At 52.5% G+C, this 24,005-nt stretch overlaps 8 protein-coding genes across 8 annotated transcripts; 5 read left to right on the forward strand and 3 right to left on the reverse strand.

The window, feature by feature from the left end:
* Window positions 1–432: 432 nt before the first annotated feature.
* Window positions 433–772, forward strand: COCSUDRAFT_56064 (hypothetical protein; the record flags this gene model as incomplete). Its single annotated transcript, XM_005646862.1, has 2 exons — window positions 433–481; window positions 633–772. 2 exons carry the CDS (start codon window positions 433–435, stop codon window positions 770–772), a joined length of 189 nt encoding a protein of 62 aa, XP_005646919.1.
* A 2,536-nt stretch (window positions 773–3,308) lies between these two features.
* On the forward strand, window positions 3,309–8,287 carry COCSUDRAFT_42702 (cytochrome P450; the record flags this gene model as incomplete). Its single annotated transcript, XM_005646863.1, has 12 exons — window positions 3,309–3,436; window positions 3,559–3,670; window positions 3,807–3,919; window positions 4,245–4,505; window positions 4,753–4,952; window positions 5,130–5,208; window positions 5,332–5,473; window positions 5,691–5,804; window positions 6,008–6,241; window positions 6,417–6,534; window positions 7,704–7,948; window positions 8,150–8,287. 12 exons carry the CDS (start codon window positions 3,309–3,311, stop codon window positions 8,285–8,287), a joined length of 1,884 nt encoding a protein of 627 aa, XP_005646920.1.
* Window positions 8,288–8,473: 186 nt separating this feature from the next.
* On the reverse strand, window positions 8,474–11,117 carry COCSUDRAFT_24282 (26S proteasome regulatory subunit). The gene is made up of 6 exons (XM_005646864.1): window positions 10,739–11,117; window positions 10,492–10,628; window positions 10,147–10,339; window positions 9,482–9,762; window positions 8,947–9,117; window positions 8,474–8,829 (listed from the first exon to the last, which is right to left on the reverse strand). The coding sequence occupies exons 1-6, from the start codon at window positions 10,947–10,949 to the stop codon at window positions 8,626–8,628; spliced, it is 1,197 nt and encodes a 398-aa protein (XP_005646921.1). The 5' UTR covers window positions 10,950–11,117; the 3' UTR covers window positions 8,474–8,625.
* A 126-nt stretch (window positions 11,118–11,243) lies between these two features.
* Window positions 11,244–12,664, forward strand: COCSUDRAFT_33493 (putative esterase). The gene is made up of 5 exons (XM_005646865.1): window positions 11,244–11,490; window positions 11,643–11,794; window positions 11,898–12,042; window positions 12,153–12,406; window positions 12,542–12,664. The coding sequence occupies exons 1-5, from the start codon at window positions 11,389–11,391 to the stop codon at window positions 12,624–12,626; spliced, it is 738 nt and encodes a 245-aa protein (XP_005646922.1). The 5' UTR covers window positions 11,244–11,388; the 3' UTR covers window positions 12,627–12,664.
* Window positions 12,665–12,685: 21 nt separating this feature from the next.
* On the reverse strand, window positions 12,686–14,997 carry COCSUDRAFT_33494 (P-loop containing nucleoside triphosphate hydrolase protein). Its single transcript, XM_005646866.1, has 7 exons — window positions 14,762–14,997; window positions 14,502–14,649; window positions 14,258–14,372; window positions 14,029–14,154; window positions 13,636–13,899; window positions 13,296–13,475; window positions 12,686–13,174 (listed from the first exon to the last, which is right to left on the reverse strand). The coding sequence occupies exons 1-7, from the start codon at window positions 14,844–14,846 to the stop codon at window positions 13,016–13,018; spliced, it is 1,077 nt and encodes a 358-aa protein (XP_005646923.1). The 5' UTR covers window positions 14,847–14,997; the 3' UTR covers window positions 12,686–13,015.
* Window positions 14,998–15,231: 234 nt separating this feature from the next.
* On the forward strand, window positions 15,232–17,506 carry COCSUDRAFT_56069 (hypothetical protein; the record flags this gene model as incomplete). Its single annotated transcript, XM_005646867.1, has 5 exons — window positions 15,232–15,285; window positions 15,760–15,943; window positions 16,141–16,319; window positions 16,415–16,524; window positions 16,636–17,506. 5 exons carry the CDS (start codon window positions 15,232–15,234, stop codon window positions 17,504–17,506), a joined length of 1,398 nt encoding a protein of 465 aa, XP_005646924.1.
* A 478-nt stretch (window positions 17,507–17,984) lies between these two features.
* On the reverse strand, window positions 17,985–18,516 carry COCSUDRAFT_16724 (FeS cluster assembly accessory/regulatory protein; the record flags this gene model as incomplete). Its single annotated transcript, XM_005646868.1, has 2 exons — window positions 17,985–18,208; window positions 18,354–18,516. The coding sequence occupies 2 exons, from the start codon at window positions 18,514–18,516 to the stop codon at window positions 17,985–17,987; spliced, it is 387 nt and encodes a 128-aa protein (XP_005646925.1).
* A 1,029-nt stretch (window positions 18,517–19,545) lies between these two features.
* On the forward strand, window positions 19,546–23,938 carry COCSUDRAFT_56071 (ARM repeat-containing protein; the record flags this gene model as incomplete). Its single annotated transcript, XM_005646869.1, has 11 exons — window positions 19,546–19,675; window positions 19,784–19,881; window positions 20,279–20,512; window positions 21,099–21,261; window positions 21,386–21,517; window positions 21,819–22,075; window positions 22,330–22,530; window positions 22,813–23,044; window positions 23,135–23,287; window positions 23,564–23,758; window positions 23,901–23,938. 11 exons carry the CDS (start codon window positions 19,546–19,548, stop codon window positions 23,936–23,938), a joined length of 1,833 nt encoding a protein of 610 aa, XP_005646926.1.
* Window positions 23,939–24,005: the final 67 nt, after the last annotated feature.

The following is a 24,005-nucleotide window of genomic DNA, read 5'->3' on the forward strand; positions in this document are numbered from 1 at the left end:
ATGTTTACAAATGTTTCTGGATGATGACATAAGGCAGAGGCAGGGGGAGTAACTCAAGGAGAACTTCCTTGAGTTACTTCCCCTGGCAGAGGTGATAATCGGAAAACGGCTGGCGACGCTCGTCGTTCGCCTTCAGAATGTCAAATATTTTTTAATATCAACGGACAGATTCTAGATATCAGGCAAGTAAGAATAATAAGAAATTATTTATTAAGAAATGTTTGATTCTCTCACACAGCGAAAATGCTATTGGCCTGCCGTTCCACCTAGAGGGTGTCTCTGCTCAGCATTCTGCTCAGGATTCTTTTAGCCTAACGACTCCATCTTTGCCTAGTCAATATTGTGCATTTGCTCTCAGATTCAAGCACCACATAATAGGTCCATGTTGCTGCAGGTTTCCTGTACAAGCGCTGCAACATTGAACGGAAAACGATGGGATCTTGCTACAGTTCCACCTCTGGCCAGAAGCGCTCATACGCTGGTGCACCTCTAATGCACTCAGCTGTCTATTGCAGAAACTCTTACTTCGTTCTGGTTCACTGTGCTGCCTGAGATTGATTCTGTCCCTGGAAGCTTGCAATCCCCCCTACACTGCTGTTAATTAAGGGAATTTATTGTGCACCTCATTGTAGGTGGCGGCCAGCCGCAGAGCAGTGCTACCAATGCTTATGTGTTTGGCAGCACGGGCGCTGGCACAGGGAGCACCAACTGCTGGGGCGGCAGTGGGGACTTTGGGGGAGGGGGCGATGGTGGCGGAGGCGGAGGGGACTAATCCTTCAGTTACTGAAGTTCAACTGTGATGACTGATGGTCATGACATCATCATCCCTGTCTATTCTAGTGGGGTTGGATTCTGTGGCAACAATATGTAAATGTGGAATATTAACATCTACCAGGAGCAACATGCCACCAACATTATGGCTCAGTGAGTAGTGCTGCAGCTGTAGGACTGCAATGAAGAGAAGCCACGAAAGCATATATAGAAGCCAGGAAGAGAAGGTGTTCTCTGAGGAAAAGATGAGAAACTTCAGAGACGGCTTCCCAGTAACAAGGCTTCACATTCTATGTCATTCAAGTCATTTCGTGCTGGTCAGCTCATCACTGTGTCTAACAGCCCGCGCATCTTCAAGCTAGAGAGCTCAAGCGTAGGGCTAGTCTCAGAACTTACGGCGCCCTAGTCTGACCAGCATCGTGACAGAAGTAGCCAGCCATCTGATGAGCCCTTGCCAAGGCAGGCTTTCATTCTACAATACAGCATGCTGCGAAAATTCGATCTCTGGTTTATTGGCATCTACAGTTTATTCTGTGGTTTGATGTGACACTAGAGTCCTAGAGGCCCCATCATGAGAACCATGGACAGAATCATGGACCAAGACAGCGTGCCCCTCTCCCAGTGGCACTGGCACTCATCATACACTATCTAGCACTGGCGCCACCATTGGGTATAGATAATGAGCACCGTATCATGGTTTCTTGGGTCTTCTGGGATTTGGCGAGTCCTTCAACTTGAAGGGGTAGGATTCTGGCAGCCTTCAAGTGCAGTTTGTCTGCAGACGCGCCTTGCCTCTTGGCAGAAAAAGCATGTACTAATAATAAAAATAACAGGCGCCACCTCGGGTCAGGCGTTGCTTGTGCGCGATCAAAAGCCTGATCACTCTTCTATCTGATATGCACATTGCTTTTCAGATGTCTTGAAATTTGTAAAGGAAGATCGAATTACCTGACATTTGGCAATATAGATTAAATAGAGGGCAAGAAATTAGAAAACCTAATCAGAAAACCTAGCTGGCTAGATTTCCCTCTTAGCTTCGGATACGCTCGATTTGAAGCGAACGAACTGGCCGAACACTTCAAAGCAAAGACACAAGGCATTCGAAAGTTGGAGATGAAATATTTCAGGAATCTTGAGGGGCTGACCGTGCGATCCTTCAAGCATCTTACCTCCATGCTGCATCACTATTGTTGCGACACCAAGTGCTTGCAAGTGCTCAATTGACTTCGAAGCTAAATTCAGCATAATCACCATTGTGTAGATGCAGACTAATAAAAGCATGAACCAAAGGCGTACACGCCTTTTCAGGTCTACAGAAGGACGCTGAATTTTTCTTGATGACAAGATGGAACTATGTCTTAGTTCCATGGACTACTTAGTTCCTGGCCAGTGCTGACAACAAGCGCAAGTTTGGTGGTGCGAATCTCCTGTACCTTATATTTTTTAATAAGCTGTTGAATGAGTTTTACTCCCGGAGGGGCCCTGCTGTCCCAATTCGCCTGGGTTTCTGCAAGATTTGACAAGAGAAGTTGCTGCATGTGGTGGACTGCCTTCCACTTACGGTGCCACCAAAGATGATTGAGATGAGATACCGGGTGGGGCAGAGGGTGATTTGGGGGGAGCCATCTGCCAGGGGAGTCTAACTGTCTTTAGTTTAGTCTAGTTAATTTAGAGTCCCCTGCATCTGCTCCCAGCGGGGTGTATGACTTATACACCCACCTCGGAGATGGGAAGCCCACGGTGGCGCGGGTTGTGCCGATGCCACCTCCATGGCCGGCTGCACCTGAAGGGCTCTAGATAGAAGTCGGGAGTACCTCCTGTGAATGATTCATTTGGACTGCTAAGGTGAGGATGCTCGGCGCGGTGCATTTCCGAAATCAGTCCGACTGCCAGTCAGTGAGTCAGTGCAAGCCTTAGTGTTGCCCTGTGTATCAAGCATGAGGCAGATTCAGACAGTGCCAGACGAAGAGCTTTCCGTGCAAGTGATGTTGCCCACTACCTCACCTGAAAGGGTAATATATCAAGCTTTGCACCTGGTGGAGCAAGTGAATCATGACACTGAAAACCCCTTTAACCCTAGGGGGTGACGAAGAAAAACAACGAGGTGCAAAATGACCAAGACGACAGACTGTTCGTCTTCCACAATCTATTGCATACTCAGCTTCAGCGATTTGTGTCATTCCCTCTCCTTCATTGTAGCAAGCATGTTTTAAATTCACTTACCAGCTTTTCTTGCGCAACGCAGCAACCTCAGCTACCGTGTCCGGTTTTTTTGTCTGTGTTCCGTTTCAATTCAGTGCATTGTTTTACCACTTCGATGGAGGATAATATGTTGATTCTGTACACACTATTCATCGGATTCCTTATTGGCATTCCAATAGCTGCTTTCCTTGCCCTACCTCGTCGGCAAGCAAAGCTTCCAGGCGAGTTCGGCTCTCTCACAACACCTCTAGACTAGGTGTATTGACCCTTAGAATTCGATTCTTATCGTTGATAAGTTCATCGCATCCGCAGAGGGTGTCCGACCTTACAGCTCTATGCCTGGGCCCCCTCTGTGGCCAGTGCTTGGCAACATGCCTCAGACTCTAGCCTTCTTGAAGCAGGAGGCCCACGCACACCACGTGATCTGGACACAGTTTGCCAACAAGTATGGAGGCATCTACAGGTACGTCCTGCAGCACTGCCCTTCTGCGAGCCTTACGAGTAAATTAGTGTCACCGGCATTATTGCCAAGAGGCTAAGCATCATTGCACACTGCACACTCTGCATACTGTCTTGGTGGCACAGGCTTGAGATCCCAGGTCACCGCTTTGTGGTCGTCAGTGATCCTGCCGTCCTGCCTGCAATCATAGGCCGGCCGGGCCTGCCCAAATGGGCAGCCTACCAGAACGTTGTGCCGGTGAGCAACAGTACTCACTGCTCCTTCTTGTCTCCACCCTGATAATTTGCTCAGAGGCTTGCCAAGTGTCAGTGACTTCTGGAGCAAGTGAACTGACACTAATTCAGTCAGTTGCCATGTGTGTGCCGAAATGCAGCTGGTGGCCAGAAGCAAGGTGGAGACGCTGTTCACGACCCCCCACTCCAGCGACCCCATGTGGAAGGCTGTCAGAAAGGCGCTGAATCCCGCCTTCTCCGCAGCTGCCATTAGGTCAGGCCCCCTCCATGCGCCTCAAGTGTTCTGTGCTGTTTGCCCTTGAAACTCATTTGTTCCTCATAGTATTGGCATCCATTAGACTCTTTAGGTCTTGGAGCCAACCTTCAAATTTGAAGTGGTGACCAATGGTTTCAATTTGATTCTGATGATTGGTAAGCAAATAACAGAGCCCAAAAATCCATAGGGAAATGGCTGAGCCCACACCAAGGCGATTTTCTTCTTAATGTCCAGATACTACTTTGGTTTTCCAGCCTTGGCTGTTGTGGGGTGTTTGCTCACCTTGCGCACTTCTGTTTCAGGCTGCTCCTGTGCCTGGCAGGGGCAAGTTTGGGCTGGTGGTGGAGAAGTGCCTGGCGCTGTGCGAGTGGCTGGAGCAGAGGGGCCCTGGCGCTGACGTGGAGGCTCAGGACGTGATGGCACGCCTCACGCTGGACGTCGTGCTGATGGCCGGCTTTGGCATCGCGTCAAACACCCTTGCCGACCCCCGGCCGGTGCCCCTGCTCACTGAGCTGCACTACGCCATGGACGAATCCTTCAGGCGCGTCCCCTGGCACCATGGCATTGCTCCTGCTTCGCTGCAGTCCCGTCATGCCCTATATCAGGAGAAATTCCCTGTAACGCCATGCATTCGTGGCCCTCAAAAGCAGACACTCACCCTCTGCACAGAGATGTGGAACTTTCATGAGATTTGAAGGCTGCATATCTTATACCGGGGAAGCTTGATCAAAAGGTTTCAAAATGTTTCACGCACCCATCATCTTTGCGCGCATGCACTCATATGCACGCCGCCAGCTCCCAGGTACTTATGTAGATATGGTATGGTGCAGGACATTTAGCGAGCCGGTGAGGGCAGTGCTGCTTAAGCTGCTCCCCTTCCTGCCGGCTGCAAAACAGCGCGAGGCCCACTTTGCGCGCCTGTATGGCATTTGGGAGGGCTGGGTGGAGGAGATGCAAGCCAGGGGGTCTGTGGCAGAGGCAGACGACAGCATGTGGGCATGCCTCGCCCGTGTGCGCGATCCCAGCACAGGTGTATGTCTGGGCTTGTTTGTGTGGTGCCTCACGCTTGCATGCATGATGACCGCGTGCGCACATGCTGGCAGCTGGCACATGCTGGACTGTATATAGATGTGCAGCTTCAACCATTTTTCGGGGGCTGCTCATGCTCAAGGCAGCAGATGTGAAGGAGAAGCTTTTGATGCTCCAGGAAAGCCGATGGAAGGGGACAAGCTGCAGGCGGAGGTGGCCAGCCTCATAGTCGGCGGCCTGGACACCACTGCCCAAACGTGCTCCTTTACACTGTAAGCCCTGGATTTCAATCATTCTAATTTCTCATTCAGAGGGCGTGCTCATGCTGGATCTTGCATTTCTCAGTGTGTCCCATCAGGTGTCCAATTTGTCTGTGGCAGGGCGCTGCTGGCGGTTCATCCTGAGGCCCAGAAGGCTGTGGCTGCAGAGCTCCATTCTGCCAGCTTACTGTCCACTGCGACAAAGAGATTGCCCAACGTACTGACACACTCCGACCTGAGCCGCTTGCCCTACTTGGACGCGGTGCGCACACCCTTTGACAACCCCTGATCAGGGTCTGCACAAATGTCATGCGCACCATTTATTGCCTACACGCAGGATGCAGAGGTCACCAATAGCAGAGGGCAGGGCTGCACGTTAGAGCAAGCATAAAGTAAGATCAATCTTCTATTATTCCTATTCCTAGTAGTGATTCCTAGTGAGATCAGACAAAAGTCCAAAACGTTGGTCTGTGTGACAGGTGATCCGGGAGAGCATGCGCATATTCCCGGTGTCAGCTTCAGGCCTGGGTCGATACACGAACGAGCCCACTGTCCTGGGCGGATACCTCGTTCCTGCTGGGACAGATGTCCAGGTGCCTGCCACTACCGTTGCAGAGATCGGCAAAGCAGAATCAGTGTTTTACAATCAATGGAAACCACTTGAAGCTTAGACAAATTCATATGAGGTGCAATTGTCAGCAGGCAATTGAAATTTGACATTCCAGAAACAAATCAGACTTGCTCAGAGGAGTTCAAAAAACGGTTTTGGTGCCGTCACCATGCACGCCCCTGACAGGCTGCAGTGTTGCAGATCAACTACTATGCAATGCAAAATGTGGAGGCCACCTTCCCGCAGCCGGAGCGTTTCATGCCGGAGCGCTGGCTGGGGCGTCCCAGGGCGGCGGCGGGGGCATCTTCGGGGGATGCAAGCGCCGACGGCTCCGTGGAAACGGACCCCCTCGCGCGCGCATTCCTGCCCTACAGTGCTGGGCCGCGCAGCTGCATCGGGCAGCCCCTCGCACAGATGGAGGTACTTTGCTGTCACTTTGCACTGGCGCAACGTGGATCTTTTCTCATTTCCTCTGCTAGTATTATGGCCACATGTGTTGTTGATGTTGAAGTGATGTGAACAGGGGCTGCATCTAAATTCGTAATTCTGCATGCATGCTTATATCACTCTATCTGAGAGGGAGATTTTGTGTCAGGTGCCCACTATCCTGGCAATGGTGCTGGGGAGATTTGAGGTGGAGTTGGCTGATCAGATGGGTGGATACAAGGGCCTGCTGGCACGTCAGATTAACGCCTTCACCCTCTCGCTGAAGGGTGGATGTCATCTGAAGTTCAAGCCCCGTGCAGGCATGTGATTGGAGAAGTCCATGAGAGGTGTTTGACATGGCAGCAGGATGTTGCCATCCAGGCAGCGCGGCTTCGGGGCCCGGGCAGCACAGGCCCTCATGTTATCAGGACGAATTGCGGTGACTACTTTGGCTAGTGCTGATGCATATGGATAGAGTTCTCCTGTTCCTGTCTGTGTCTGTGTCTGTGTCTGTGTCTGTGTCTGTGTTTGTGTCTGTGTCTGTGTCTGTGTCTGGCTTTGACTGAGTGTAACTGCCCAACCATCATTAATGATATGTAACCGTCGCCAGACCACGTGATGCCCTCAATGTCTCCTTCGAGCAAATGCTTTCTATTGATGGTTATCGTAAATCTGCTATTGAAATATAAGATTGCAGCCTTATATAGTGCCTGTGCGGGATATATATTAAGCCACTATCCCGAACCTGCATCCTGGATGGCTGCAGTGGACAGTTCTTCTGAGATCGAAAATGGCCAGCGATCGCTTGACAGGCAATGTCTTGTGGTTATGAGACATGGTCTAAGACAAGATGAAGTGCAAAGCGATTGGGCCAGCACATCTTTGCGGCCTTGGGACCCACCCCTCAGTGCAGATGGATTAGAGATGGTGAGTCTCGCTTGCATGACCTTGCACAATCTTGGGACGCTTCTCAACGTAACTAAGTACTTGGGCTGACTCTTGGCTGCTCCAAGGCCAGGGCTGCAGCTGGCAGGATAGAAGAATTCGGAGTACAGAGGATTGTCTCCTCTCCTTTTTTGCGCTGCTACCAGACAGCCAGGACATTGCAAGAAGTGCTGCAGCTTCCTAAAACTGCGCTAGAGATCGACTGGCAGATATGCGAGGTAAGGGCTATTAAGCTTTTGTATGCATATGGATTTCTCCTGCAAAGCCTTCCCATGATCGTGCTGGCGGGGTGCAGGTGCTCACAAAAAGATTTCTTGCTGGGGATCTCTGGGAGGCGCCCCCTGGCAGCATCGCAGACTGGATGTGGTCCAGCATTCAGAGTGGAGCTCGGCCTTATCAGTCTGCTGCATCAAGCCAAGCACGTGAGCATTGCCTGGCACCTTACATGCCGCCATCTTACATGCACTGGCGATGCTCTGTACAGACTGACTGACTCTTGCTGTGTCTGCAGCTTCTCCTGACAATGGAGGCATGGCAGAGGCTTCAGCTGCTTCGCATCAGGAGGTGACATTGAAGCAGTTGGCGGGTGTACAATGGAACAGCGCATCTGGCAACCCCCCTGCCTATCCAGAGAGCACCGAGCAGGCCCACGCTCGATACACAGCCGCCCTGGAGGCGATTGCAGACAGGCATGCGGGGCAGAATGTGCTGGTAGTGACCCACGGCGAGGCTGTCAGGCGCTCTGTGGCGCGCCTGGTGAGAATTCCTGGCGCAATTCCACCCAAAAAGAGACTGGTCTGAAATGGGTATCGATATTTCTGTACCTGTGTTGAGCAGGATTTATTCCTGCTCAACCACAAGCCACCCCAGTAACAGGAGCTTTTCACAAGGCCAGCACAAAGAGCTGGAATTGCGCAAAGTCATCTGAGGGATCTGATTGCTGACGTTTGCTTGCAGCTGCCTTGGGCCATGGTGTATGAAGTGCGGCACTGCGGCTTCACTGCAACTTGGCGAGGGAAGGATGCTGACGGTGACTGGGATGCCTGGGACCTGGAAGATCAGGGTGCTGACAGGGGTGTCTCTTGGATTACATGAATGCTTGTCACAATGTACGGTACCAGCATGCTGCTTTCAGATACGACTTTAATATTAAAACTTCAATGGGATTGCCATGCATTTGTAGTTGTATTTGCCATAGTCTTTGCCTTCTAGAGTCGACTTGTCAATCTTCACATGTAGCAGGCCAGCTACATGTTGGTGTTGAACAAAGTCTTGCCCAAAGTATGGCAAAGTCATTGTTACAAGGCACGTGCGGGATAATAATCGTCTGTATCGAGGATATCCTGACTAACATTGACAGTATTACTGGCCACTCAACTCCGCCCACTCTCTCGCAATCACCCAAGCTGCCGCTTTCAAACGCAAGAATCAAACTAGGACTTGCCGCCGTCACCAAACGATGAGTCGTATGTGGCTGAGGACTCAAGCTTCTTGGCTTCGTTCAGCTTGCGCGCAGCCTTCATGAAGTCCTCGTGCACCACATAATCGCGCTCGTCCCGAATGGCAAACATGCCGGCCTCCGTGCAGATGTTGCGCAGATCCGCGCCGTTGAAGTTCTCTGCCAGCTTCACAATTGCCTGCAGCCAACCAGCACAAGCACCTCTGCTCTCCTTTCTCAAAAGTCTGAACATCAAAATCCCATTCAAAGAAAGGTGGCAACTAACGTGCATGTCTGAAGCTGGTAAAGTGCTGACCTCATAGTCGATGTCACCGTGCTTGGTGATGCCAGAGGCGTGGATCTTCAGGATTTCCGAGCGGGCCTGCTCGTTGGGCAGCGGGATCTCAATTTTGCGGTCCAGCCGCCCCGGCCGCAGCAGCGCCGGATCCAGCACATCTGGCCGGTTCGTGGCCATGATCATCTTCACCTGCGCACGCATTGCACAATCCATTCAATAACCAACTCCCCTGCAACAATACCGTGCACATGAAAGGCCCCATCTGATAAGCCCAGAACGGAATTACCGCTAGGCCAGCAAGAACAGTGTGCTCAGAATGCAGCACATTTTACAGGACATTGTGCGCGAAGCATGACATGCAGGCAGCTTGTCTGAGCAGGATGGTGGGTACTGTACAAGTTTGGAATGCAGGGGGCAACCACCGAGGAATCAGGAATATTTTGCGATTTACATTTATTCAGGTAAAGTGCGGCTAGGGAAAGGGTGTCCTAAGTCGCACAAGGGACCGATTAGCCCTAGGAGAAAAGAAAAAACCCGCTGATATGGGGCGCACTTTGCCAATGACGTCGAAGCCATCAAGCTGGGAGAGGAGTTCCATGAGGGTGCGCTGGATCTCGCGGTCGGCGGAGGTGCCCTCGCTGAAGCGCCGGCCGCCGATGGCATCGATCTCGTCCATGAAGATGATGCAGGGCTGGTGCTCCTTCGCGTACCCAAACATCTCACGGATCAGCCGCGCGCTCTCCCCGATGTATTTGTCCACGATGGCCGACGAGACCACCTTGAGGAAGTTGGCGTCGATGTTGGATGCGATCGCACGCGCCAGCAGCGTCTTGCCTGCGCACAGCGTTCCTCTTATTAATATCAAATGATGTTTCTGTCAGAGGCATGGCGCAACCGCGGACAAGCTGCAGGTGAAGGCTGCCACATGTCCTACCCCTACCCCTTGTCGGACTGGCCAGATCCAAACCAACCGCAGACAGCATGGACACATAGGAAATACCTCCGCACATTTGGCTGCACTCTTCGTAGACATAAGAAAGGTAGTTGCAAGAGCGGTAGTGCGAATCCGTGTGGCAACAAGACAGGATGCAAGGCACTTAAGGCAGACGCACTGGAACGTAGTCGAATGCAAGCGCCGAGAAGGGAGGAAGGGCTGCCTCGCAGCGTGAAGAAGGAAGAATAAAAAGCATAAGTAAAACAGCATGCCAGAGGGCGTGCCTGTGCCGGGGGGCCCGTAGAGGAGCACGCCCTTGGGGGGCTTGATGCCGACGCGCTGGAAGAGCTCAGGGTTCATGAGGGGCAACTCGATGGACTCGCGCAGCTCGCGGATCTGCTCCGACAGGCCGCCAATCATGGAGTAGTCCACCTTGCCCGGGTCCTCCTGCAGCATGTTGTACACCACCGGGTCCACCTGCACCACAAACATAAATGCACTGGCAGCCAAGTCAAATTGTGCTCTGCTGTACATGGAATTGACAGGTGACAGCGACATATGATGCTCCCTTCAGAAGAGAGCCTGATGCTTCCAATGAAATGATCGAGCTGGTCAATGGGAGAGCACACCTCACGCGGCAGGTATCGCATGATGGTCAGGGTGGTCATGTCCAGAGCTACGCGGGTGCCAGCAGTGAGCTTGGCTTTGTCCACCTTGCTGCGGCAGCCCACCACATACCGAGGGCCACTGCTCGCCTTCACGATGACTGCAAAGCAAACGTAATTCCATATGAGCAATGCATTATGTCTGAATGTTCCGAAATGCTTTTCTACTGACTTTCTCAATCAGAGCAATCAGAAGTGGGGTGAAGCTTACAGCGCTCCTCGTCCAGCTGTCGGAGAACCTCGGCGATGATCTGCCCAACACTTTGCAGCGCTTTAAGATCATCTTCTGTTTTGTCGTAATCCTTCTTTGCTGCCTTGACTTGTTCACGCAGCGTCCTGACTTTTGCATCTATCTCTTTGTGCTGAAGGAGTTTCTTTCGATACTCCTGCAGGGCTTGCTCTCTTCTCTCTGCATCAGTCATGATTTCTTATTGCTGTCCTGATGCTCTTTGAAAGAAAGCACCAAGAGATAGATGTATGTGATTCTGTGCGTTTCTGGACAAGCTATATGTCTGCTGAATTCATGCACGCGCGTTAAATAAATTCAACTCCTGTTCCATAATCACCAAGACAAGATGCTTATCGTCAAGGTTGCCTTTGCCGCAAGCCTTGTCTTCTTGCGCACAAGACGCGCTGAGCAGAGGATTATAATTAGTCAGTCCTCCAGCATGTGCCAGCATGTGCCGGCATGCACTACTACCTTTCTCTTTCTGAAGCTGGATCTTCCTTGAGATGAGAAAGTTATGATACATGCAGAGATATTTGAACCTGCTCGTTTACTTGATCGTCCTGGTGTCCTCGAAATACTGTCTTGTCCGAACTGATCAAGATCAGGATTTTTGTCCTGTTCCCGAGACTGCAATGTTACGTTCTCAATTCATTCTTTTTGGTGACAGCTTGACACAGAAGTCATTCGACGAGGGAGGATGGGGAGGTCGCCTGGCGAACGAGTACCAACGAAAGGTGAGGAAGGGATCCCGTCAAGCTGTCCACAGGCATCAACAGGCATCAATGGTGTTATCCTGCTCACAGATGCTGCTACTCGTCAAGAAAGTATAAGAAGCCGCTCTCATACTAATGGGTCAAGCACCTCAACTTGTTCCTTTGCCAAGCAGGTGGACATCTTCAGCAGGGGTTACAGTGGATATAATACGAGATGGGCAAAGTACATAGCACCCTTGATATTCCCTGGATCTCAGAAGGTGCCGCCACAGCTGGTGACGGTGTTTTTTGGGGCTAACGACGCTGCCCTCCCTGACCGTCTCAGGTACTGTAAAATATCAGTCTTCTGACTTTATGATATCAGCCCAAAGTATATATGATGACACTCATCGTCCGTACAATCTATCAACGAAGGCCTTTGCGGACAGTGCAAGGCAGCACGTCCCGGTGGAGGAGTACAGGAGTAATCTTCAGTCTTTGATTGAGCGCATCCAGAAGATCGGCACAAAGAACATTCTGCTCATCACCCCGCCACCCCTCGATGAGGCTGCCCGCATCCGCCACAACCAGCAGGTAGCCTGCACCTCCGCATACTGTACACCCACTATTTATTGATTTTGAGCCATCTGCACCCTCTGACAGTCTCTGTCACGAGGGCTGATCATGCCTGACCCTGAGCGCAGCAGAACAATGAGGTGAGCGAGGCGACCAGCATCGCTGAGCGGACAAACAGCATCACTGGCCAGTATGCTGCAGCAGCAAAGCAGCTGGCAGGAGACCTGGGCCTGCCAGTGCTAGACCTGTGGACAGCGATTCAGAAGCATGAGTCATGGCAGTCTAGATACCTGGAGGACGGCTTGCATTTCACACCCGCTGGCAACAAAGCCGTGTTTGACCTTTTGCTGGAGACCTTGAGAGGAGCCTTCCCACACCTCAGGTAAGCAGGGACGTGCTTCATGTCTTACAAAATTTGCAGTGTACTATCTTCACCCTTGACTGGCAATGCGCATGCACCGCGCATTGTTCAACTCTGATTAGGCATTCCACCCACTGGGTTGCATGTGCTTTGCAGGGCAGAGAATCTTCCTGACGACTTCCCATCACACAAAGATATTGACGAGGATGACCCTGAAAAGGCTTTTATCAGCTATGCATAGATGGGACTGATGTGGCATTATTGTAATGAATTCATGACAGAACTTGTGACTCTACTATGGTCTGTGCATGCCTAATTACACTTCTCTTCAGACTTCAGGGATGATATATCATCTAAGTCAGCATGCGCGAGGCTCAAGTATTGCTTTTGTTCAGTAGACTATATGTTCTTCACTCTTTCCACAAAGGGTGAGGCACAACTTCTGATGGTCTACTCAAGAAGTGTAGACCATAGCTATCAGGGGCACTGGATCCAAGAGCGACTTACGTAATTGCCACTGGGTCATCACTGGTGCAGACACACCAACACAGCCTTTGTGTACACAATTGTAATGCTTGAACCAAAGTCCAAATACAGTGCTCCACACAGTACCACACAGTGCTCACTCTCTCACAAGGGGCAAGCAGGCTGCTCCGCTGTCAGGCCCCTGTTCTGATCGATCTCCAACATTAGCAGATGCCCGGTTTTTGCAGTTGTGGGTCCTTCTGCGTACATGCTTGGCAGATATGCCTTATATGCCGGCATGTACCGATCCACAAAATCAGCCACCTGAGTGTGCAATTCAAGGTGCTTATGACGATTTAAAATGGCAAATCGCCTAAGCAGTTGGGCAAAAAGTCAAAAGTGTGTTGTGAGGCTGTGATGCAGTGATGCAGTGGCTGCTTTGCACCTGCTCATCCGACATCCCTGGCTTGCCTGCAGCAAGCATGGCGTGCTCTGCTTGCAGCCGCCACTTGTACACCCAGTCTGGCGCGCCCACCTTGACCACCAGCCAGGCATCCACCCAAGCATCCCATGCAGCCTCATACTCCCTCAACTTCTCATTTATGCTCACCAGATCACCATCAATCTGCACAGAATCCAACAAATCTCTTGTTTGTCAAGGTCCTCGCAGCAGCAAGGCAACAAGCTGTAGCTAATCCATCAGTACACTTTCCGCAGCTATGGCCTACAAAGTAAAAATGCATGCATGCAGTGTCTTCTGTCTTGAAACGGCGGTAAGAGTCTACCTCTTGCACATCTGAGCTGGGCCGGAACCCAAGCATCCAGCCTTCAAACAGGATGATGTCCAGTGGGCCCTGCACAGATGGCCATGTGGAGGTGTCTGCCCTGTCGCCGCGACCGCCATTCTGAGACTTGTCATAGCGGGGCACTGACACCTGGCTGCCCTGGCTGCTGGCTGACTTCAGGGCAGCCAGTATGTCTGTGCCCAGCTGCAGATCATGCGTGCCAGCGTTGCCTCTCACTTGCAGCAGCCTGTTCGTGGCGTTGTCCTGACCACCACAAAAGAGAGTAATTCCTCAGCATGACAATTCTGCATCAAGGCATCATGGGAAAGCTGACACTCTGCGAGGCAGTCTCTGGAAATGCGTTGCTTTCAGACTGTGTAAAGATGGGGTCACCTTGGCTAGCTGCTGCTGGTCTGCAAAGGTGAGGTAGAAGTCATCTATGGACACACTGGCTGCTCTGATACCGACATGAGTGAAGAGCCTCTCCAGGATATCCACCAAGGTGGTCTTACCACAACCCTGTGCAAGCACCAAGATTCCCATTCCAAATCACTCAAACAGTGCCGTATGATGATGTGCTGCCCCAGGGAAGCGAATCAAGAAACAGAGTGGGAGTGGGTACCTGAGGCGCCTGCATGCCGATCACAAGTGGCTGCTGGATGCCCTTCTGTCTGTGCTGCTCCATTTGTTGACAGCACCAGAAGTACACCGGAAGGTAGTACTGGTACACTCGCATTCTGCCCTTGCATGCCATCACGGTCTCTCATCACGTCCATGCTGTGCTTTTCAGATGACTCTCAGCAAAGCAGCAATATGAATTATCTGCGATTGTTATGATTCTAGCGAGACTTGCTGGTCTTACCCACCTCTGGATGGCGTCCAGCTTTTCCCTTGTTGGGAATCCAAGGTAATTGCTGATAAAATCACCAAGGCGGAGCCATTCATCGATGTTGCCGAGCACAGTGGCCTCATCCAGGCCACAGAGGGACAACAGTGATCCAGAGGCTATGTACTCTGCAGAAAGCATCCATTCTTCCTCGAGCATTGGGTACAAAGTCTAGGAACTGTAAGCTGTGAATTGCCAGATGTGCACACGCGAGATGAATGTCATGCACCCTAGCCGTACCTGTGAGATCAGGTCGATCTGCAACTTGTCGTACATCTGCCTGAACAGCGTTGCAATGCAGTGCGTGCCTCCGAGAATGATGCATTTTCACATGCAAGTTCCTGAGACCTTTGGATCTAACATGATGAACAGCTGAGAAGAGCTGAAAAGCTCCGTACACCCGGTGAAGTCCAACGTACGACTGCAACGAGGAGGGCAAAGACAGCAACATTGGATCGAATCTCGGCAGATCAGATAAGTACACGTGGAATATATGGCTGAAACAGCCTTGCCCAAAGGTCAAGGCAAGATGGCATAACGTGATCATTTGTAATACGTTTGTCAGTACGGTGAAGAGGCAAAGGCTGGTTCTGAAGATAGAGATGGTCCTGCAATCCCAACATTACTGTTGAAATCCTTTTTGAAGACATTATAAGCAGTAAAGATGAAGAGAGTGCGCTTTGCGGATGCTATAGACGAGGAAGGGAGGCATGTCCATCCGAAGACACGTCGTCCTCGAACCCTACTTCCTGGCCCCGAGCAAGGTATATTCGAGTCAGGCAAATAAATTTTACTGTTGAATTGCATTACAAATTGTTTATGCCAGTCTCAAAGTTTCCTGATCGCTTCCTTACAAATCTGGCTGTTTTGCAGACGATGACGATCTTGAGGGTGAACTAACCGAGGGATACAGAGGAGCGGCTGATATCGAGGATCTACTGGATGATGGTTCACAGCAGGGTGAGGATCAGCCATTGCTGCGTGTAATGCGGATTGGGCAGACTGTACTGCTGACAGTGTTGTTTTATCAAACGACCTCTGGGCACTGCCAGTCTACATCTGTCAAGTCAGTGGTGTCAGTTGGTTTGAAAAATTGCTGGCAGCGCTGTATCACGTTCAGCCTTACCTGCACAGGCCCAATAAAGACAACCAACCCACTGTTCTCTGCGGCGAACCGAGCAGCGCGCCGGAAAGAGATCAATAGGCTGGCATGCGTCGAAACTGGCAGCTTTCTCGAGGATGTCGCGGCAGCAGAGGTGGATTATGAGGTGCATGCCCAGAACTGGGACAACAGCGGTGTTCCCTTGGAGCCCTTCAATTTGAATCGCGAGCGCGAAACTGGACACTTTGACGAGGATGGCAACTACGTCGCCTACTGTGAAGCAGAGCCAGATGATGCCTGGCTTGAGTCATTACCACAAGGTAAACATCCGAGCTGTGCTGCGCTTCCCATGGTCTCATGATCACTAAATTCTAACCGAATCCAAAAGATGTTGACCAGCATGAATTTACTGTAGCACCATGAGAAAAAGCCCTGATGGATCAGGCATGTGAGGGTCTGCTCCCATGTGCAATTTTGTGTTGGTGAGCCATGATGCTGAGGTCTTTAATGATGTCAGGGCCGGAGATGGGCGAAGATTGGGAAGACATGGAAGCGACAGTGCGTCAGGTCAGCGCTCACGATCAGGAGCCACAGCTGAGCGCTGACACCCTCAGGGGCTATAAGGAGGGCATTGTGGAGTTGTTGCAGCCAGGCGAGTCGGTATTTGGAGCTCTGAGACGCCTTGGGGGCCTCGAGGTGAGGCATTTTCTGCAGGGAAAGTGCCAATGAATTACTGTTGACACCTCTGATTTGGTGAGTCTATTTTGATTAATAATCTGTGTTTGCTGCAGGGACGAAAGCGCATAGGCGATATCTGGAAGGGCAGATCAGGAGCACCAGCAGCTGGTTCAACGGGCGCGCCGTCCTTGTCAAAAGGCAGAATGGTGCCACCCGAGAACAGGTGAAGTTCCCCAGCCGCTTACAACTTCAAATGTGAAATTCATCTTCAAAATTGCCAGACAGAGTGAATTGTGCCTGCGTGGCTTGATCTGAACAGAGCGGCCCTATGCAGGAATGCGTTTGATCGGTTGACAGCGCTCTCCAACGCCCTCCTGGTCAACGGCGACTACCACGTGCACGGCAATAGCCGCGAGCTTTTGCAGGCAGACCTGCTGCTGCACGCCTCGGGCATCCCCTCCAGCCGGCCGCCACACGTGGCCGCACCGGAGCAGCCTGCAGCCAGCGGCAGCCCTGCAATCCAACCGCCGCAGGAGGGCGCACCCGACGTGCACGGCTGGCGCGCATTTGCAGCCAGGCTTGAGGCCCCCAGCAGCACAGGTGTTGTGCAGGACGGCGGTGCTGCGGCAGAAGCAGCAGATGCAGGGGAGCCGCCAGCTGCCCCGGTTGACCCCGAGGAGGACATCTTTGAAGGGGCTGCACCGCCGGAGGCAGCCTCAGCTTTCAAGAGCGGTGCTGCCAGCCAGGAAGCTGTCATGGAGCCAGATCAGTTCGCAGCTGCCGTGCCAGAGAGAGGCCAATCAGGACCTACTGTCGAGAAACGCCCGGATGGGACATCCCCGCAGGCAGCAGCGCGGCAGCATGGCGCCTTGCCAGATGAAATCACGTCTGTGCCATCAGAGCAGGCCGGTGCTCAGTCAGCGCTTGAGGGCATGGATGCAGAAGCGGCGGCGACAGCAGACAGTGCGCAGCATCCCAGCCCGTCGTGCACAAGTGCCGATACCAACATGGTGTTTGCAGAGCCGCCGAGTGCAGAGGCGGATAAAAGCGCGCCTATGGAGGGCTTTGAATATGATGCAGACTCAGGGTACTATTACAATTCCCTGATTGGCGCATACTATGACCCTTACAACCGCCTGTTTGGGGATGCAGCTTCTGGTCACTGGTTCTCTCTCAAGAACGGTGAATACCAGGTTGTGGCTTGAGCCCGTCAACGTTGTGAGTCCTATGAATACTACAGTGTTGAGAAGGTTGTACTGTTGAATATGGTGTATCATGCAGCTTCTCATAAACTTTTGTATCATATTTGATTGCATGTGCTCTGTAGATCTATGCACAATGATCATCCAGAAAAACGGTAATGTAGACAGCGTCTTGACCTTAATCTTTGCGCCGAACACCAGTCTACAACATCCCAATACAGAAGAACAATGGCAGCCATCTCACACTTTAGAAGCATTCTCACCGCACATCAACATCAAGAGTGCGTATGCATCCAGCCGAGCTCCAAATTCTGGAAACAAACCCAGCCCAGCCAGAAGATATAATACATGCAATGCACAATTTATGGGTCGAAATGAATCCAACTGCAACAGATCACCCTACTTTCGCTCAGGGACAACCTTATCTGCTATCTTGGGCATTCAAGATGCGAAAAATGCTTGCTAGATGTGAGTCACACATCTACACACCAAATGACTTGCCACACCCGCAGCTGCTCTCAGCATTAGGATTATGGAACTGAAAGCCTCCCCCAATCAGGGCTGCAGAGTAGTCCAGCCGCATCCCAAAGAGATACAGAAGAGACTTGGGGTCACAGACCAATTTGAAGCCATCCTCATATTCCATAACAGCATCCTCGGCGCGCACGTTCTCCTCCTTCTCGAAATCCATGTGGTAGCTCATGCCTGCGCATTGTAGCAAGCCAGCTTTTGCGGTGCAGATGTGCATTGCAACAGCAGATACCAACTTTCTGAAGGTCCTCTACAGTAGGCAGTGAGCAGATCATCTTGCTATTTCTAGAAGGCCTCAAGACACACAACAATCTCTCACCTGAACAACCACCAGACTTGACACCCATCCGCAGTATAACTTTCTCATCCCCAGTGTCCTCACGCAAGCGCTTGAGATTCTTCAGGGCTGCCTCCGTCAGGGTGATTGCAGGAGGCGCTGGAGCTACAGTTGAACCTGCTGCATCTGAAGAGGAAAAGCACATGTTTTCAGCATACAACGTACCTCCCATTCTTACCATCACTGGGAGCACTCATAACCACCAACCAACACCACCATCCATCACAAGCCTCACTTCTTTGAAGAAGAAAAAGCATTTCACAACAAAACTATCACTGTGCTCAGCCCAACTTACTCGCAACAATGCGCCTGATCTGTGCCACCTTCTGACGGCAATCCTGGCGATATTTCAAGGAAAGCACCGGTGCTCTGCATCCGGGAGCTGGCTTGCAAAGGCGAGACCGATCTGAGGATGCTGCATATGAGGTCGAGACCGCTGAAGGGCTCGCAAGTGTGCTGACACACCGCATTGCACACAACAGTTCAGTACAATATGCTGTTAGACTTCAAAGGTCCGCTTAATTAAACAGTGCGATGTCTGATGTTGACATCAACATGTGCATGTCAAACACGCGAAGATCTGCCGATATTGGGAAGGCCCTAATAAAGCACGGTGTCGGAGCATGAGAAGGAAGCGATGGCCAACTAAAATTGTGGACTCATCATCGGTGTTTGCATTGTTCTTTCCTTGTACCATCCATTCTCTAGTCTTGTACCTCTCGTCGAGGTGCATGGCAGGTACTGATGTCAAGCCTGACAACCCAGATGAATCATTCCCATCGGATGTTGTCTTTCCAATGCAGGTCGGCATGCCATTCATTCTCTCACAGATTTCGCATTCCAAAGTCTTGGCTGCCATTGTATTGCGACCAATCGAGTGACATGGCACAGCTGAGTCCAGTACACTTGGCACAAGGAGCAAGAGACTAGTAGAAAGGATGTTCTCACATGCAAGTCCGTATTGTGAATTTGGAGACTAAAAGACCATGCAAAAATCCTTTGAGTGTCAAATCCATCCAAGTCTCGAATCAGGTGGTGATCCAAACGTGTCAAGCTATCCCTGCAGGAGCTCAACCTGTTGACGAAAGAGGATGATGACGAGGGTGCTCTGCAAGCGATTGCGACTTTCTCATGCGCTTTCCGACACCCCGCTCGTGTTGCACATATATATGGAATGGCAGCAGCAGCGGAGAAGGCAGGCTTCCATGCAAGTTCCGAGGCCTTCAAACAGGCAGTGGAGGTACTGCCAAATGCGCCAGAGCCAATAGTGCGCTGTGCATTCATATCGCAGCTGATCCCACTAGGTGCGGCATCCCTGCCATGACCGATACTACTCACTCAATCCAACGCCTTATATCCAAGCGAAACAAGTATTGCTGTGAATAGTCTCATACCTGCATACTGCAATGCAGCGAGAGCATGGGACAAGGACGGCGGGGCACAGGGCCATGCAGAGGTCCTAAAGCTGATGCAGACAGCTCTGGACAGTCTGGAGGATGATGTCGAGGAGGTACTTACTTCTTGTCTGACAACTTCGTCACATGTGTGCAATTGACATTGACCAAATGAGATATTGGAGCACAGTACCTTTGCCAGTTATGCAGCACAGATGGGCACCTCCATCGTTGCATGGGAAAGTGCCCGATCAGCCCTGACACACCTTTGGGACAATCCGACTCTGTTCCCAAGGACCCTGTAATGGGCTCTTTTGAGCAGCTCCACACCCGGCTTGGCCAGGACCATGGCAGAGAGATGCTGTAGGGATACTACTTGAGTAAATCATGCTGTGTGCTTCGATCAAAACTTTATTTGTTAGACAATCAAGAATGCTAGGCAACCAAGGATGACACTGGACTGCTGGAGATCTTCGCGCAAGTATTCAGCAGTGCATGGCGGTGTGCGCGCAGGTGACCTCAGCGGGGCAGGCGGCGGTGCTGGGCATAGTGCGGCTGCTGGCGCCGGAGGAGCTGCAGCCGCACATGCTGGCCTCGCTGGACGCACTGGAGCGCCACCCGGACGACGAGGTGCGCTGCATCCTGGCCGAGCTGGTGGCCACCCTGGCCGCCGACGCCGAGAGCGTTCCTGCCGAAGCCGATCTGCTGCCGCGCCTCCTGCGTCTCGCCACCGACACCGCCTACCTCGTGCGTAAGGTTAGACCCACCTTTTTGTCCAGCCACTTGTGAATCATGTGAACGCATTTGGAATAGTGATTACTCAGGAAAGAGGAGCGAGGAGCCCCTTGAAGTAGAACGGACAGTCAGGGCGCCCAAGGTGGTGCAATTCCTTGGAAAGATCTGCGGGTTGAGCTGCCATCTTGTGCGGAAGGTAGGACTGCTTTTGTCCAGCCACTCTGTGAATCGTGTGAATGAACGTTTGGAATATTGGGTTCTGATGCGCAAAGGAGCCCTATAGGGTGGGCCGGAGAGTCAGGGCGCCAAAAATGGAGCTCCTTGTCTTGATGACCGGGCTGAGCTGCCTGCAGGGGTATCAAAACTCTGCGCGTTGGGTGCATGCCCTTTGACAAATGTGTTGCTTGCTCTGCGCAGAAGAAGCTGAGTTCCTGTGGTAAAGTAGCAATTTTTAAATGTGGCAAAGAACCGCTTCTTTACCATCGTGAGTCAGCTCAGCACTGACATGAACATGGCAACCGTTGCACTGCAAATGAGCTGAGGTTAGGCTGAGTTGCAGTTTTGAAGTGTGGTGAGGTGTGCGCTGTGTGGCTTGCAGGAGGTGGTTTTTGGGCTGCCCAGGCTGGCGCCCAGGCTGCCACAGGAGGAGGTGAACTCGCAGCTGATGCCCGCCTTCAGGAAGCTGGCAGCCGACCGCGTGTGGCTCGTGCGCGCAGCCGCTGCATCCGCTCTGCCCGCCATCGCTGGCCTCCTCCCTGAAGGTGGCATCCCCAAACGTCTTCTTTCACAATCGTCTGTACAAGACTAGCAGTGCACGCACTGGCGGTGCAGCAAGCCTGTTTCATCTGATCAGTAATTACGTGACTTGACTGGGCTGTGCTGCAGGCGAAGCTAGGGCGGGGCTTGTAGATCTATGGGATGACCTGGCGGGTGACACATCGAGGTGGGTGGTGAGCTCCGCGCTGACGGCCCTGGGGCCGTTCCTTGCGCAGCTGCCGGCAGATAGCCTGTCAGACGGTGCGTGCCATGGCTCCCACGGCACATTGCTCTCTTAAATGTGTTCTTCTGTTATCGATTTACATGCGATGTTGTGCAGTAGCAGGCATCATGTAGGTGTGCAGCAATGCATTGGATTTTGTACCGCAGCTTTCAAGTGGGCGCTGAGGCCCCCGATTTAGAATGTTATCCAACATAGAATGCAAGACATGCAAGGCAGTCCGAACGCCAAGGAGAGAATATAATGAAACCTGATTTTTTGAAATGTGGAATTCCACATTATGCGACTGGCGCACCTCAAGTCCCAAATGTTCTGGTGCAGGGCTGCTGCAGCAGCTTCACAAGGCAGTGCAGAGGGGCACCGCGGGCACAGACTGCCTTATGGCGGCGGCAGGGGCGCTGCCGGCGGTGGCCGAGGCGGTGGGCGCGCCCCGCTGGGCCGCGGTGAAGCCGGTGCTGTCGGCGCTGGCAGCGTCGGCTGACAAGGAGGTCCTGCATTGCCTGGCTCGCGACCTCCCCCGCCTCGCGCGCGCCCTCGGCCCCGACAGGGCCGCCTCCGACTGGCTGCCCGCCCTCAAGGTGCGCTAGCTTCTGCTCTCTTGAAGTCTCAGCTTCGATTTGCGCATGTGGCACTCGTCGCTACAATGCTCATTGTCATCAGAATGTAAATTGAAATGTAGTGGGAAGTCATGAAAGTAATGCTCTTGAGCAATGCAACGCCAGGGCTGGACGAGACAGTATGGTCTGAGCGACAGGATGCGCACACGGCTATTGTGAACGCAAGATTCTTGCACAAGTAGATTCCAGTGCTATGACAGCCCCCAAATGCACAGGAAATACAGCGGCATGGGGGCGCGGAGGCGCTGGCGGGCCTGGCGCCGCAGCTGGCGCAGTTTGCAGAGCTGCTGCCGCCGGAGCGGCGCGGAGATGTGCTGCAGCCGCTTGTGGCCGTGCTGAGGGGCAGCGCCAGCTGGCGCGTGCGCACTGAGCTGACTGGACAGCTGAGTCAGCTCGCCCGCTCCTCTCTGGCGCAGGTTTGCGCATCTTCCCTCTGGGTCTCACCCTGCCTTTGTGATTTCTTTCATCAGCTTCACATCCCGGATACAACATGGAGTTCCATGCTGAGGAGGTTGTGGTGCCGCTTAGAGTGCAAGCTGTCCTTCTTAAAAGGTTGTCCTTGTTTTATTTATCAGGACATTCAGGTATGGCCATGCGCCACATCACATCTTCCTATATTGTGTGATTGTCTTGTCTTGTTATTCAGCAGTGCTGTCAGTAAGAACACACACACAAGCCCGGGTGCTGCATGACTGCAGGTGGTGGAGCAGTCCCTGGTGCCAAGTGCAGTCCAACTGTGCCAGGATCCGGTGGCCGCCGTGCGCCACGCGGCCGCGGCAGAGTGCGCCGCCATGGCCGCGCATCTCTTTAGCCTTGTTGTCGCCCCCACGGGTCCCTCAGGCCTCACTGGCACGGCATCCAGTGCAGGCAGCGCTCCGGCGGAGCCGTCAGCCTCGTTGAGCAGACCAGAAGCTGCAGCAGAGGCGGCCAGTGCAAGCACCGCAGATCATCAAGTGCTGCCGCCAGCTGTTGGTGAGAGAGGTGATACACGGGAGTGGGATCATGCTTTGCCTTCTTCAGGCAGCGCCCGGGCGGGTGCTCCTGGGGAGGCTGACAGGGACCGGTGGAGAGAGGTGCTTGAGTCACTCCTGCAGCAGCTGAAGTGTGGCCTGGCGCGCAGCCGCAGCTTCCGCTCCCGCCACTCCTTCGTGCTGGTCTGCCAGCACATCTTGGGTGCGCTTGGCAAATCCCCAACGCCCATCCCGATTGTTGAAATATAGCCTTATTCATGAAATGGGTGTTTTTGTAGCTGTATCTGATGGGCTGCCCTCAGATAGTAACTGTGATCGTTTTGTGCGGCCCTTGTAAGAATCATACTTGGTGATAAACTTTGTCATGCGTTTGATGTTTTGTGGAGTGATGACATGTGCTAGGCTGTCAGTACATGGCAGCCTACAATACGACCGAGGCAGTGTCGGTGTATGATGTGCTTAGTTTGCTTGCTCACAGGCATGCAAGCGGTGGATCTCTTCCAGCAGGAGCTGCTGCCAGAGCTGCTGAAGCTGGCACAGGATCCTGTGGTGGATGTGAGACTGGCGCTGTGCCGGCTGTTGCTGCATGATGAAGGCCCCTTGAACAGCCTCGGCAGTGCTGTGTCCGCATTAAGAGAGCACTCGCCCCAGGCCAAGAGCAGGGCAGCTGCAGGTGCTGCAAGCTGTCAAACAGATAGCAGCAAGGGCAGTGGGGCCTGTGAAGCTGCGTCAAGCTCTGGGCTACCCAGCACAGCGGAGGATCAACACTGGTCGGCTGATAAGTCAGAACAGCGCAATGTTGTGTGTGCGAGCAGACATTGCAGTGCCAGCCATGGCTCCCCAGAAGAAGTAGATGAATGCCAGATCTCAGGAAGAGAGGGCCATAGTAGTGGTGACCAGCGAGCCTCAGCAATCAAGGC

The sequence above is a fragment of the Coccomyxa subellipsoidea genome (assembly GCF_000258705.1).
Source record: "Coccomyxa subellipsoidea C-169, whole genome shotgun sequence".
Classification (NCBI taxonomy): domain Eukaryota; kingdom Viridiplantae; phylum Chlorophyta; class Trebouxiophyceae; family Coccomyxaceae; genus Coccomyxa; species Coccomyxa subellipsoidea.

Bases quoted from the DNA above. Each gene is read 5' to 3' on its own strand.
- COCSUDRAFT_24282 (XM_005646864.1), bottom strand. From the start codon at position 10,949: ATGACTGATGCAGAGAGAAGAGAGCAAGCCCTGCAGGAGTATCGAAAG. The intron at 10,629-10,738 runs GTAAGCTTCACC...TTTGCTTTGCAG, and splicing joins ACAGCTGGACGAGGAGCGCT to TCATCGTGAAGGCGAGCAGT. The intron at 10,340-10,491 runs GTGTGCTCTCCC...TTTGTGGTGCAG, and splicing joins TGCGATACCTGCCGCGTGAG to GTGGACCCGGTGGTGTACAA.
- COCSUDRAFT_33493 (XM_005646865.1), top strand. From the start codon at position 11,389: ATGTTACGTTCTCAATTCATTCTTTTTGGTGACAGCTTGACACAGAAG. The intron at 11,491-11,642 runs GTGAGGAAGGGA...TTTGCCAAGCAG, and splicing joins CGAACGAGTACCAACGAAAG to GTGGACATCTTCAGCAGGGG. The intron at 11,795-11,897 runs GTACTGTAAAAT...CTTTGCGGACAG, and splicing joins GCCCTCCCTGACCGTCTCAG to TGCAAGGCAGCACGTCCCGG.
- COCSUDRAFT_33494 (XM_005646866.1), bottom strand. From the start codon at position 14,846: ATGCATCATTCTCGGAGGCACGCACTGCATTGCAACGCTGTTCAGGCA. The intron at 14,155-14,257 runs GTACCCACTCCC...GTGCTTGCACAG, and splicing joins TCGGCATGCAGGCGCCTCAG to GGTTGTGGTAAGACCACCTT. The intron at 13,476-13,635 runs GTAGACTCTTAC...GATTCTGTGCAG, and splicing joins CCAGCTCAGATGTGCAAGAG to ATTGATGGTGATCTGGTGAG.